Raw genomic sequence first — 14,669 nt, 5'->3', positions numbered from 1 at the left:
CCTTACTGTTGTGGAATACAGGCAAAAGGAAAGCCTCTTCTTCCGCTGTGCCAAGGAGATAGCTTTTTCTACACTTTCCTTAGCTTGAGAATGAAGCTCCTTGAGTGCCAATATGGAAACACATGATGGAAGATTTATGGTATGCTCAGGGAGACCTGACTTGGCCATAGAGAAAGCCCTTAGTGCATGCATTTCATTGATACTATACACATTCGGATACTTATGATAAAATATAGTTCACAGTAAATTCAAAAATGACCATTAAGTTCTTGAAAACACGAGGCAAAATTCTATGGAGAAAATTTAATTTTCAAGCCTTTGACTCTCAACAGTCTATTGAAAAATCAATGCTATTTCAAATACATGGGCCAGGCCAATACAATATGCAAGAACTGTATGAACAGGAAAAGTATAGCAAAAAGCTGAACAGTTATTTAGATTATTTGATTTTGACAGAGAATCAGTTTTGATAAGACAGCAACTTCATACTTTTTTCCTCAGTAGGTTTTTTGGCTGCATTATCCACTAAATTGTCTCAACTTTCCACTAAAAATGGATGTGTAAACATAAGCTCTTTCCAGATTATAGGGCACCAACACATCTGGTCCACCTGATTTAATATGACTATCCTTTAAGACTCTGCTATCAGGCAGGAAACCAGTAGTAATCTGGCTCCAAGCCTGCCTAGCTTGCACTGTGCAGATCTAAAGAGAAGCCAAAAGATGAGGGCAGTAAGCCCTAAGTGAATCTAAGCATGACAAACAATGAATAATGCAAACCTAAAATGCCAGTGCTCCTTTTTAGGGTCTGAATTGTTTAGATAACTGTGACTGTATTACTCTGGCTTCAGATATACCCATGTTTATGAAGGCATAAGTAAGTGAATGGTTGGGCAATTATCTAGTGAATCTGAATCATGTAGACAATCTAAACAATTTAAGTTAATAAAACCATCTTTTCATTAAGTAGCTGGTACCCATTCCCTGAATTCTCTAGATAATTGCCTCAACTCTGCACTTCTACTTGGCTTGTGGCATCAGTCAGTAATGCTGACTGAGTACTCATTGTGTGTAGTACTTTCCACACACTGTTCTAGATGCTGCATGAAGGATACAAAAGAAAAATACAGAACGTAGTCCCTGCCCTCTAGGAGCTTACAGTCTTTTCTCTTACATAAATTAGGACTGAACAATACCAAACTTCAGGATGAAAACTGAAAAATTCAGTCAAATATTAGTATGATTGGTCTATTTAATGCTGAATATTTTCAAATGTCTAGATAACAGTGAAATTTTCAGTTTTACATGTATGTTTGGCATTATTTAGATGTAGTCACAATGTCTGCAGGGTAGGAATTCAAGTGGATCTTTAGCAATTACTCAGTTTGATTACTGTGGACAACCATTCTACACATTCTAAGTACAAATCTTGTTTGTGGCTATACAGTGGAGAAATAAACCATGCAACTGCCAAATTCCTACTTCATTCTTTGATGTGTAGAAGACCTGAGGTAGGAAAAAAAAGACTGGAATGGCTTCCACTTTAACTCTGTTCTCCATTCATTTGCTGCCTTGGGTTTGGGGGGTATTGAGAGAAAAGATGAAGAAGCTTGGAAGAAAGCATGAGGAAAGGGAGGACAAATGATAGTAGATGAGGAGGATGGGAGGGAGATTCTGGAATGGTTTGTATCAGCTCAAGGGTCAGGGCATAGAAGAACTAGAATTCATTTCTCTCTGTCTCCCCTCCAACCTCAAGAAGTGAGTGTGTAGACATATATTAAGTGATTTCAATATACTTACAATTTTAATATTTCATAGTCAACTCTCCATCATCCATACTACTAGTGTCATAAGATTTAGATAATTTTAAAAGTCTTCATATTCAACTTTAGAATGTAATGTGTGATTTTTTCCCCCTGTAGTTGATTGACCTTCTACAATGGATAATCAAGAGTTAACTGTGTACACTTTGTGGTTGTGTACACACAAAGTCAAATGCTGCATTTTTAAGCATTTGCCTGTTAAATTTAATCTGTGCAGGAAAAAGTGGATGACTCATGCCCAAATCCCTTTTTATCCACAACAGATTTCTTTTGCCCAAATCACCTAGATAGTTGCTTGAGTTCTCCAATTCATTGTGCTTGGGTACATATAGTCTTAAATAATATCTGCAATAGCCATTCAAATGCTCTTAAAGATAGGTCATGAGAAATCCCATAACAATTTAGAATTGGGATTTCCTGGGAGTCTATCCTTCCCAAAGTACATCTGTGTAATGGGGTTCTTAAAAAAAGGCTACAGTTTTTCTATGTTAACAGTTTTCACCCCAAACAAAAAATGTCTTTTTCCCATAGTCTGTTATCCTGATTTGAAGATGACAGAATTCCAGTTTTCTGACAACCTGTAAATCCTGGGCCTGCAAAACATCATAGGCAGCTAGATATTCATCATAAGAATGATACTACCTGGAAAGGGTGGATGTTTGTCAGATGAACTACAGATGAGAAATGCTTTCAAGAAGATGCTGAATAATCATCTTTACTATTCTCGGCATTTTTCTGTATTCCTTGGTATAAAAATCATTTCCAGAAAGTCCCTAGTCTCATCTGGATGCAAAGACAAGTCATTTTTTTTCTGAATGCGTTCAAGACAACATCCTGTCAATGTCTTCACGTGGAACCTCCTCAGCAGTGTAACAAGGATGGCTTTCATCATTACCATGGCAATGTATTTTCCAGCACAGCCACGAGGGCCAAAACCAAATGGTTGAAAATAACGATGAGGAACCTGTGAGAACAAACAGACAATTAGACAAGTACATGAAAGGCAAGTGGCATCTATCTAACACTGAAAAATTGGGTTGGTCTGATTTGTTAAGGGTTATCTTAATAGCAAATAAGTGTCAAGACCAATGAGTCATCTAACCATATAGCTCTTTTCTAGTAGATGAATTACAGCGAATCAAGCAGAAAAAGTTTTTCCAGTTCAGTTTGATTTATCTAATGTAGCTTCAGTATTAAACGGCTCGTGCATTTTTTTCAAATGGATGTATTTTAAAGTAAAACAGCATAGATAATTTCTTAACAGCTAATATTAAGGAATATGGCAAGTTTATAGCAACAAGATGTAAGATGTCTCAGATTCACAACTAATTTCTAAATCACTAAGACAGAAACAATTTCTATGAGACAACAGATAACTGGATAATTCTTTAAAAATCAAATATATAGAATTTTGATTTACATGATGCCAAACCTTGAAATATTTGGAAATAACTAATTTCCCTCATTTTTTATGTAGATGATTGGCATTGTTTAGAAATCAGTTGTTCATAAAACAGAATCCAATTAATTCAAAACCCAAATATTTTTACTTTGGTTATCTGGATAGATGATATATTGGCTAAGTCTATATTCCACATATGAGGCATAAGTAATCTCATTGCCTAAGCAACTTAAATTAAGGGCATTCGTTGGCCTGAAACATGAAATAACTGAATCAGGATCTATACAAGTAAATTCAGGTGGGATGAAAAAATTTGATCTTTTCCAAATAGCACAATTTATTTACATAATAGGAACCTGCTACTCCTAAGGCCATCCTAGACATGATGAATCAAATGGGGCAAAACTTTTTGTCCCATTGGACACAAATGAACACATGAAGTCTATATTCAGGTGCATTCTTTATTTTCACTAAGATCTAATTATTTCTGCATAATACCAAAATAGCCATTTCATTTACAGAATCACTGGATTTGGGGCCTAGATTGGAACTTGGATCTTATCTACTAAAACTGTTTCATTTTACAGAAGAGGCAAGGAACTAAGATCTAGAGAGGTTTAATGACTAGTCATATACCTAGTAAGTGGAGCCAATCAATTAATTCAGTATAAAAAGATAGTCAAAATACTTGTTTGACATAGTATAAATGAAACAATACATTGATTTACTGTTCAACCACTTGTATTCATACATCAGAGGATCATATAGAGAGCCAGGAGGGACCTTTGAGGTCATCTCAGTCTAATGGTGACAAACTCAAATAGAAACAGATTCCTGCCAGCTATATAGTGACTTATAAAACCGCATATTCACATTATCCATGTCATATTGTATTTTTATTTATTTTGTTGAATATTTTCCAGTTACATTTCTAATCTGATTCCAGCAACACTTAGGAGCTTTTCTGGGCAGTGAATCTGACACATCAGATTTAGTCTAATCCCATTTTTACGGAAAATGAAACTGAGCCTCAGAGAGGTTAAATGACTTGTCCAGAGCCATGGAAGGGGATGTGGGGGTGGGGGGGGTATTAGTAAGCAACAGGGCTAAGACATAACCAGGATATCTTTCTTCCACTCCAGTTCTCTTTCCACTGCCTAGGTGGTGCCATAGTGCAAAGAGCACTGGGCCTGGCATCAGGAAGAACTGAGTTCAAACCAGGCCTCAGACATTTACTAGCTGTGTGATCTTGGGCATGTCGCTTAACCTCTGTCTGCCTCAGTTTCCTCAACTGTAAAATAAGGATAATAATAGTGCCTACCTCCCAGGATTTGTGTGAGGATCGAATGAGATATTTGTAAAGCGCTCAGTACAATACCTGGCTCATAGCTGGGGCTTAACAAACTCTTGTCCTCTCCTTCTTCTCCATCCCTCCATCCCCCTTCCCTTCTCTAATGTGTGAAAAGGTTGCTGGTTTGGGGTGGGCTGTAAGAATGGGGCAGATTAGCCTCTACTCCAAAGAAGGGAAAATGTGCATTTCTTGTGAGCAAAGGGGGAGTCAAAAAGAGTGATTTATTTGGTGTAAAAAATACCTACTCAGAATATTCAGCATTTTAATTTTTTTTCAATTTTACACTTAAAGGAGAGGTACATTTTAGTTTCTTAAATGCCCAAGGCAGATTATCTTACATTATTTGCAAAGTTTTCAAGAGTAAACTCATTCGGTTTGGGGAAAAACTCAAGTCTATGCATCCTTCCAATATTCAGGATAATGTTAGTTCCCCTTTTCACTGGATAACCGTCAATCACATCATCTCGCAAAGCCTTGCGCATGACCAAGTCCACAACAGGTTGGTATCTCAAGCTCTCATAAATGAAACTTTCAACCACTTTTAATTTCTGCACATCATCAATCTCAATGTCTCTCTCACCTGTAGGAATATTACAAAAAGAACAAAGGCATTTAATGTTATCTTCATTATAATATTGCCACATGAGTTATCACAGTTACAAAGATCAGCTTTTGAAGGGTTTAGTTAAATAATTTCAAAAGTTTATATGACCAGTGCATTGTATCTGAAACCTAGATTCCAGGGGCCATTAGTTCCATTAGAAGAACATAAACCATCAAAGAGATAGGTGCCTGCCTATCTTATTCTTAAATCTTGTGGACGTTTGGCCTTCCTGGTTTTACATGCCACCCACTTTACAGTCGGTAACTCCAATATGGTTGCTTTTTAGCATCCACATAATTTCATTCTATCTGGTGAAAAAAAACTAAGTTTCAGTAGCCAGAGATATCCTCTAAAGCGTTTGGTCATCAAGTGGCAAAAGATCATTTTATTACTTTGCTCTCTGGACAAGTTATTTAAATCTTATATTCAACGTCAAGTTTTTCAGCTATAAAAAGGGGGCCCTCCGACCAAATTGTTCTTTATTGCCACTGATATATCTGAGGCTTTCTTTTATAATCCTTACCAATAACAGTCTGGATTTCATTCATTACTGCTTCTTCGACCTTTGGGTGCTCTGCAATCAACAGTAACATGAAGTACACAGTGACAGAGAGAGTGTCGGGGGCAGCAATCAACATTTCCAGGATGCACTGGTTCACATTCTCACCTGTCAAGTCTCCACGACCCTGGAAAATGAAAAGAAGTTTAAAAAAATGACAGTAAAAATCAAAGTGCTGAGGAAAGTAGAGTGAGGTTTAACATTCAGAACAAGAATCTGTAAAGTATCTGGGAATGGTTTAAAAGACAAGGAAATTCATATTCTCATTGTAATTAAACAGTTATAAATACCCACATAAAGTTGAGGATTTTGTTGCAAATGGAAAGGTTTAGCCATCCAGTCTGTTACTTCCAAATACCTGGCTATTTGGTGTTATTCAGATATCTGAATGTCTAGCTTAAGGTTTTGGCTTTCTGTTTAGTATGGTAACAACATAATCATGTTTTCATCCCGGAATGGAAGAAGAGTGTGTGCGCGCACGCGCATGTGTGTGTGTGTGTATGTGTACGTACGTACACGTGGATATGCACACCTGAGAGCATGCAGGTCCTCATACTGGAGGAAAGGGACACTCTACTGCATGTAATAAAGAGAGGATGTGTAGCATCGCCAAGGTGACCAGGGCCTGAGAGTATGGGATTTTTCACTGAAGGCTCTTCAGCTCCCAGTACAAAACATGTCTTGATGGTGGTTGGGAATAGGACTGCAGATAATAAATTTTGTACACCCCAAAGCTTGGCTTTTAGGGGTAACTAGAAGGTAACTGAACTATTGAACAAAATATTTTCAGATCTTACCATCTAATGGGTGAAAAACACAATGGTTCTGGAGACAGATTACTTGAGCTCCGACCTTACTTCTATTGCATTATTGCCTGTGTGATAACCTAAATCAAGTCACTTAGCCTCTCTAGGCCTCAGTTTCTTCATCTGTAAAATGAGGGTATTGGCCTAGATAGATTCTACCCTCTAGATTGATGATCCTGTTAAACACATTCCACACGCACCCCATATGCACACACACATACACACACACACGCACACACAAACTGGGAAAGTTTGCCCTCTATGGGTTTATCATACATCTAGTGTGGTTTCAGATTATATCTAGATAATGCTAGAGCATACAGTCAGTTGGCCAATTCTATGAGAAGCAGTCCAATTAAATGTTTGGCATAGTCATGAAAATGAAATGGTTAAATGAAATGTTCACCTTTCGACCAGTTTTTGAGGCATTGTATAGATAGCCACAGCCTCATAATCTTGGATGTCAGTCCAAATCAAAAGTTTCTTTAACTTCAAAATTTAAACAGAAATAAAAAGCTTGAACTCAGTTTTTTTTAGTATAGTAGATAAGACTTCTATTATTCCACAAAAGACACTTCTTTAAATTTGTACCCTTCTCTCTTTTAATCTTCCTTTAACCAAACTCCTCTCCCCTCTCTTCCCAGGATAATACTAAATGTATGGCTGTGCCTATATATTTAGATCTCATTACAAATGCTTTGGCCTTTGTGTAGACCTCAGATGCGGCTAATTCTAGCCTCACAAACCCCCAGTGTGACAAACTATTATGAAAATATTAACCTAGTTAGTACATATTTAATGAAAATTGGGGGAATTGTAGAATGAACTCTCTAGCCAGCATGGACGCCTCAAGTCTCTGTTAAATATTTCAGACTATGAATGTTAGGCGGGGCCCAAAAAAGGAGTTTGGCCAATGGAGATTACGTAGGAAGGAACAGGGTCGTGGTCCTTAGTGCTCTCTCTTTACTTGGTTTCAGCTAGGCTCTGTTTACATCAAATAACTTCTTATTCCCAAAAGCCAAGTCAGTATTGGTATGTGGGATTACATATCCTCTGAGGAGAGCTATGCACTCACAGGGCACATTTTACTAATGGCGTCAATGCCCTGATGATGGGACAAAATTTCAACAGTGTCTTGTTTTAAACATTCTTATGACCACCGCTGAAACCTTACTTCTCTATGACAGCTTTTCACACCTGTATCTTGCCATTAAGCCTTGCTGGCTAAATTAACAGACAATCGGATTTCCACTTGTTTTCCTGGCCAATAGAGCCCAATTCTGCCATATAGCCATTAGACTGCAGCTGTGAAAATTATCCAAACTGTTAATTGAGAGCAATATTTGTTTAGAAAAAAGAAATCCTTCTGAAGAACCAACCAAAGACTTTTTCAGCCCAGTTGTTGAATGGGTTTAAGTCGGCTTGCACTAGCTGTGCCTTCTTACTTTGTTATTGAAACATGGAAACTTGTACTAGCTGGGGGACAATGCATTTTGAAATTTGACTTGAGAAGAGACTAGTATATAATTAAGAATTTCCAGTAAGACTGCATCCAATGTTCATAACAGTCTGCTTATTTATGAATATATGTGTATATATGTACATATACAAACATATATGTATATATATACATAGACACATATATTTCTCTATACACATATATATTCTATAAAGAAAATTAGTCATCATATTAAGGTTATTGTTTACCAAAATGTAGGGTTCATACAGTTATCTAGATAATTTAGACTAAAAAAAAGCTATTGAAGCAAAAAGTATTTTAGCTTGAATTATATAGATCATCAGCCTCCCTCTAACACACTTGTAGGATAATTATTCTATCTATCATTTCACTTTGACTAAGTAGACCCAAGTAACACAAGCAAGTATGAGAGCCCATTTCTATGCTAAATTGTTGACTGTACCTGGGCAAAAATCAATTGTGAAGCAAAATCCATACAGTCTTCCAGTTTATCATCTGTAGAAAGCCTGTGTCTTTTTTCCTCTATTAAAATTTCTAGGGCATCCTTCAAATCCTTGCTGAAATAAAAATAAATAAAATTAATCTTCTCTGGTTCATCTCAGTTCTAGGGAACATATTTGCCATTTGTTTAAATAAGGAATAAGTGAAATGGAAATTTTACAAATATATTTGAATTCCATATATTTTGCATTTTACAACAGTGACTCAGGATCAATTGACACTTTTATATGTTAAAGCTATATACAGGGTGTCCCAAATGTCTTAGCAAAACTTTAACAGCTTAAAACTTCACTAAGACTTTTGGGACACCCTGGATGTTAACACACATATGTTTGTATATGTATATATGACTACTATGATCTATCATTCATGAAGCTAACATATACACACGTATATAATGTGTATATAAGTTTATATATTTGCATATGTGGTCTTAGAGAAATCCCTAAAATAGTGCTGTCAAACTAAAATAGAAATGGGCCATTGTATTTCCCATTGTAATCTGGTTTCAGCTTTTCTTGGGAGTGTTCCACCAGTCAGCTCCCAGGGTGACACACGTCTGGCCTAGAGCAACAAGAGGCTAGTGAGATATATAGATATGTATATGCATATGTACACAATACACATGTGTATATTTATGTATATATTTAAACACGTACACACAATACACATGTACACTATATAAATACACATATATACATGACAGGCAAATAAGATGTTTATATAAATATATGCATGTGGGTAAATACACAGCCCTTCTTCCCCCCAATATCTAGTCTACAAACACACATACTTGCACATACACTGTATATGGGAGTGGTTCTGGATTCTCAATGGCTACACTAGAGGAGCACATTTTATGAAGGTTTTAAGTGCAGACCAGGTAACAGAATGTTTATCTATTAGATGAAGAGCACTTTAGCTGAATTCATAAAGACTCTTCACCAGATTAGATGGTGGGTGATTAATTTTTTATCCATAGATTATATTTATCCACAGACTATATTAAGAAAACATTTCATAGGCTCGTGGGTTCCTTTGGTCTGAAATAGAATATTATTGATTTCCCACATGAAATTGGGAGTAAAGTGGAAAAAACAGGCAGTTTCTCAGCTTCTCCTAATATAGCTATCACATTCTTTTGTTGGGAATACTGCACATCCCATGCCAATAAAGATTCCCATATTAAAATGTAAATCCTTCCAAAAATAAAATGGTAATTATTTTCCTCACATACCATTTTGGTTTATCTCTATATGAGGCAGCTAGGTGGCACAGCGGGTAGAGTGCTAGGCTTGGAAAAGGGAAAACCTGAGTTCAAAACCAGACTCAGATACTTACTAGCTGTGTGATCCTGGGTAAGTCACTTAACCTTTGCCTGTCTCAGTTTCCCTATCTATAAAATGGGAATAATGACAGCACCTACCTCACAGGGTTATTGTGAGGAACAAACGAGATAATATTTGTAAAGTACTTGACACAGTGTCTGTCACATCGCAAGGTACAAAAATGTTTGCTTCCTTCCTATCTATATATTCCTTCAACCTTCAATTTTCAATGAATCATGAGTTGGATGCTTTTTCTCTCATCTGAGTATGTGTCACATTGCCTGTGATCTGTAACTGCTCAACTTTCCAATGGGCTAGGCCAGCATAAGTGGTGGGCCATGATCAAAACTGCTAACTACATACAATTTATTAATATTTTCAATATATTTCACATATATTTCAATATATTACACATATATATTTCACATATCTATATAATATTTTCTTCATAGACAGTCACATGGTTTTGTCTATAGTTTCAGTAATTTTCTTTTAACCTGAACTATTTCAGCCTTAAAGAATATTACAAATTCCTATAAGTTGGGTTAATAAAAATTAATTCTGAAGTAACAGAACTGTAACTTGACTCAGTGGCTCCATTTTTGAAAGTTAAAAAAGTGGTGGTCTAGCACAGGGGTTATAGACCTAGGGTCCACAGATTGAGATGTTTATGATTTGGGTTTTTTATATTTTGATGATGATTTTATTTCAATATAATTGGTTTCCTTTTTAATCCTATGTATTTTATTTTTTATTCTGGCAAGGGGTACATAGGCTTCAGCAGATTGCAAAAGGAGTCTATGACAAAAAAAGGTAAAGAACCCCTGCTTTAGAGAAAAAAGGTTATTATTGAAAGATAGAAATAGGATCAGCCAACCTTTCTCTCCAGCAAAACAACAGCATTCTAACCCCAGACTCGAAGCATACAAATCATAGAGATAGTTCCACATCAAAAACGCATCTCAAGAACATTCCTCCTTTGCTTTATGATCTGCTCTAAGACAGTTAAAATGATATAACCTACTTATAGCACAGCTCTCAAAAACACCATTTAGAAGAGAAGACTTATTGGAAAGGCAAATAAAGCAGTTAGAAATTTTCAAAGTTAATGTTACTTACACAGACTTTTCATACTTCTTGTATAGCCAAGATATTTTAAAGAAGATGTCTGGTTTGAGAAGGAGAGCCTGCCAAGCATCAAAATAGCTCTGTATTTTGACCACAATGGCATTTTCTGAAAATGAAAATGAGAAACTGGTTTAGGTAATATGTGAGTCAAAGAAGGCTACTTTGAACAGAGCATGTTTGCCAAAGACTTTCAACTAGCAGGCTCTTAGCTACCTGTGATTCCCTATTAGGCAAAGCAATATCGATTTCAATAGGAGTTTTAGCCAAGTAAGGAACCCTACATGATTCAGGCTTTCAAGTTTTCAGTTTGCCTATCTATGTGTCTACACTGGCCAAAGGAACTAGATAATTGCCAGCTCCTCCACTTTGGGCTTTGTTGACACAGGCCAGTCTCATACACACCATAGGATAAGCCTCCATGGCCACACAATTCAAACCCATGCTATTCTCTAGGAGAAGAGTAGAAATCAGTGGTTATAGGAGGCAAGGTCCCAGGAATGGTACCCAAGAATAGGAAGGGCAAAGAACCACTATTCCTTCTGCTGTTGGAGAAATGAAAAATCTTCACTTCGCTTGATGCTGTTGGGCAAACACAACCACAAGGTAGCCATATCTACACAGCCCAAATTACACAATAACATGGAGAAAAAACATATTTTTTCTCAAATTACACCAGGCCTCTTCAACATAGAATGAAATGTGGAGTTGATGACTATCTGGTGAATTATCCAGGAAAACAAAGGAATGTAAATAATCTTTCTGGCATTATTTAGGCTTCCTACATTCATGAGATAACTAACAATGCTTCATTTCCTTTTAAATATCCTCTACGAAATGAAGCCTTTATCTGAATTAATTATCAGGTATTTATGAGATCTAAGGCTATTCAGAATTGGGTAATTTCTATATAGCACAGAGGTTTAGATGGGAGAATGGCATATAGACTTCAGATTCTGAGAGCTGGACAGAATCTTTGGTGTCATCCAGCCCAGCCTCTATCCATAGCTCAATCCCTTCTGGAACATCGCCAGCAGATGGACATCTGGCTCTGCTCTGAAGGCCTCCAGTGAGAGGGAACCTGAGGCAGCTTTTTCCGCATAGGATCAGCTCTAATTACCAAGAAGCTTTAGTCATATTTAGCTAAAATCTGCTTCCCTGTAAATTTCACTGGGGCAAGGCAGAACAAGTGTAATTCCTTCTCTATATTATGCCTCTTCAAATCTTTTCAAATAACTATCGACATATCTCTTCCCTTCCTTCTCTCTCTCAGGCTAAACATCCCCAGCTCCTTTAAATGATACTCTTGGGAGAGAGGTTTGAATCCCCTAACCATTCGGCCACTTGCATATACGCACACGCTCTGCCTTGTCAATATCCTTTCTAAAATGTGGTGCCATACACTGGACACAACAGTTTGGGTGTGGCACAAAATGGGCAGAGTACAATGAGATTCTCACCCTCATCATTCTGGCCCCTGCTTCTGTATTTGCAGCCTGTGATTGCTGCAGCTTTTTTGGTTTTGTTAAAACGTCATTTGCTACATAAATGTAAGCTACTCTCCATTTCATATCATATAGATATGGTTTTTATATATCTTAGAGGATGAAGGGGAATAGGTATTTGCAACACCAAAATAATGGTTGGAGATGTATAAAAGTTCAACTTGGTTGGCAGGAGGCTGTCTCAACTAACAAACTGAACTCATTTGTTTGTTTTTCGCCTTTGGCCAAAATAGTATCAGTTTGTTAACCACATAAATTGAACTTCTACTATGTATAGAGCAATATTTCAGACCTGGAGAGAGAGATAAGATAAATAGAACACACGGTTCCCATCCTAAAAGAACTCACAGTCCTATGGGAAGCAAACTTACACACTTGGAGAAACAAAACCCATACAGTCAGTTAAATATATAACCAAGAGTTGAACATGAGTACAAGAGTCTTCTCCTAGCTCTCCCTTCCCCTTGCAGAGGAAGAACTTGGCTCTCTCATCAATAAAAGGACAAAATGTAATGTGACAAGAACAAGATTTTCAATACCATCCAGAGGGATCCCCAAGAAGAGGGCATTGGAGGTATCCAACATCACGCGTCTCATGAGGTTCAGCACATTGACATAACCCAATTCATTGGTGACATCCTCCAGTTTGTCCAGATGAATTACAGTTGAGTTAACACAAACAGCCACCATGCGCACAAGGCCTGGCCCAGACAAAGCTAAAAAGCACATATACATGAAACAGTCAGTAAACCAGAATTAAAATCAAGATAATTCAGCTAGGTGAAGTCCACAGTCCAGAAGTAGAACCAAAGACTTCTAGTGACTCAATGGCTTGAGCACACACATCTAGCACTCTGGGTTTTCACCTGTGTGTTAAAGAGCTTGAAATGCTGTTTAATACAAACTTTTCCCTCACTTACAAACAGTGGTCGGGGCAGACATGGATTTAAGGGGAATGCTTAATATTTACTCCAAAAGGCTGGATCGACACAGACAGAAGGAAATTAAGAGTGGAGCAAGGAAATGGTGCATTCTATCAATGTAGACAGATATCCAGAGTCTAAGATGTTCCAGGGGAAAAATTCCTCAGAAGCAAGAATTTTGGCTCAATTTACTGAAACACTCCCTCAGCTTCACTTCATTATCACTACAGCTGATAGACCACCAAACAGCTGCAAATGAATATTCTGCTGGGGCAGAGAATAACGATGAAACTGTTGCCTTGGGGAATGAAAGATAGTTTCATCAAGAACTGCAGTTGACTCTTAGCGATCAGTTAAAAACACCAATACATCAGTTTAATTTCAATAGGCAATGTGAATTCACTTGATCTCACAGATAGGTGAGGTCTAGTTTTGTGGACTGTTAACAATCTATGCATCATCTTGTAGGCCTAAGGTAAAGATGTCAAAGGAAAGCTTGATAATTAACTTAAAATCCTATTGCTTCTTTAGTGCCAGGAAAGTTGTTGGTGAAGGCTAACTGTTCTTAATAAGTCTGAGCAAAGAGCATTGAATTTGGAATCAGAGACCTGGGTTTGAAAATCCCAGCTGTCACTTATGATAGATAAGACTTTAGGCAAGCCACTTAAATTTTCTGGGTCTCAGTTTCCTCATCTTGAAGACGAAGGCACTGGACTAGGTAACTTCTAATAGTCCCTACAACTCTAAATCTATGATCCTTTTTGACTTGGATGATCCTGGTGCAGGGGGAGGGGGTGATTATCATAAATACTCATAAGGAAAATACAGAAAATATGCCCTTTCCCCTCATAGTCTGTGCATTCACTTAGATCGGTAATGCCACCAAAGATTCATTTTCCCCAACATGTCAGGTCTGGGAGAAGGCAGGGCTGTCTTCAGGATAGCTGCAGTAATTTTATAATTCAATAGTCATGCACATGAACATCTGAGGGCTTGCTTGACACTTGCACACTTTTCTCCTACTCTAGAAGCCATGCAAATGGGGTCTCATCTGCTATGTAGTTTAGCTAAAAGGGAGACAGCTTTTGGGCACAGTACACTCCAATTATACCTACACAACATCTGAATGTGAAAATAACCATACAAACACAGATTCATGGTCCATCTAGAACAGTAGTTTCTTGGACAGAGGCATTGAGGAATGAGTTATACCAAGGCATACCTATCTTCCTCAACATTTACCTCAAAGTAATGTATTCTCAG

General features: G+C 37.3%; 1 protein-coding gene across 1 annotated transcript in view; it reads right to left on the bottom strand.

Annotated features, from left to right (window-relative positions):
* Window positions 1-284: 284 nt before the first annotated feature.
* The window catches only part of LOC118829296 (aromatase), a 34,493-nt gene continuing 20,108 nt past the window's right edge, over window positions 285-14,669 (bottom strand). Inside the window, exons 5-10 of the mRNA XM_036736304.1 lie at window positions 13,023-13,199; window positions 10,973-11,087; window positions 8,467-8,581; window positions 5,703-5,865; window positions 4,914-5,155; window positions 285-2,786 (exon numbers count right to left, since the gene is read on the bottom strand). Of these exons, the coding sequence (XP_036592199.1) occupies window positions 2,541-2,786; window positions 4,914-5,155; window positions 5,703-5,865; window positions 8,467-8,581; window positions 10,973-11,087; window positions 13,023-13,199 (1,058 nt within the window). The 3' untranslated portion in view covers window positions 285-2,540. The remainder of the gene's footprint in view (window positions 2,787-4,913; window positions 5,156-5,702; window positions 5,866-8,466; window positions 8,582-10,972; window positions 11,088-13,022; window positions 13,200-14,669) is intronic.

This window comes from Trichosurus vulpecula, chromosome 8, assembly GCF_011100635.1.
Source record: "Trichosurus vulpecula isolate mTriVul1 chromosome 8, mTriVul1.pri, whole genome shotgun sequence".
In the NCBI taxonomy this organism is placed as follows: Eukaryota; Metazoa; Chordata; class Mammalia; order Diprotodontia; family Phalangeridae; genus Trichosurus; species Trichosurus vulpecula.
This window is presented reverse-complemented; position numbering and strand designations above follow the sequence as displayed.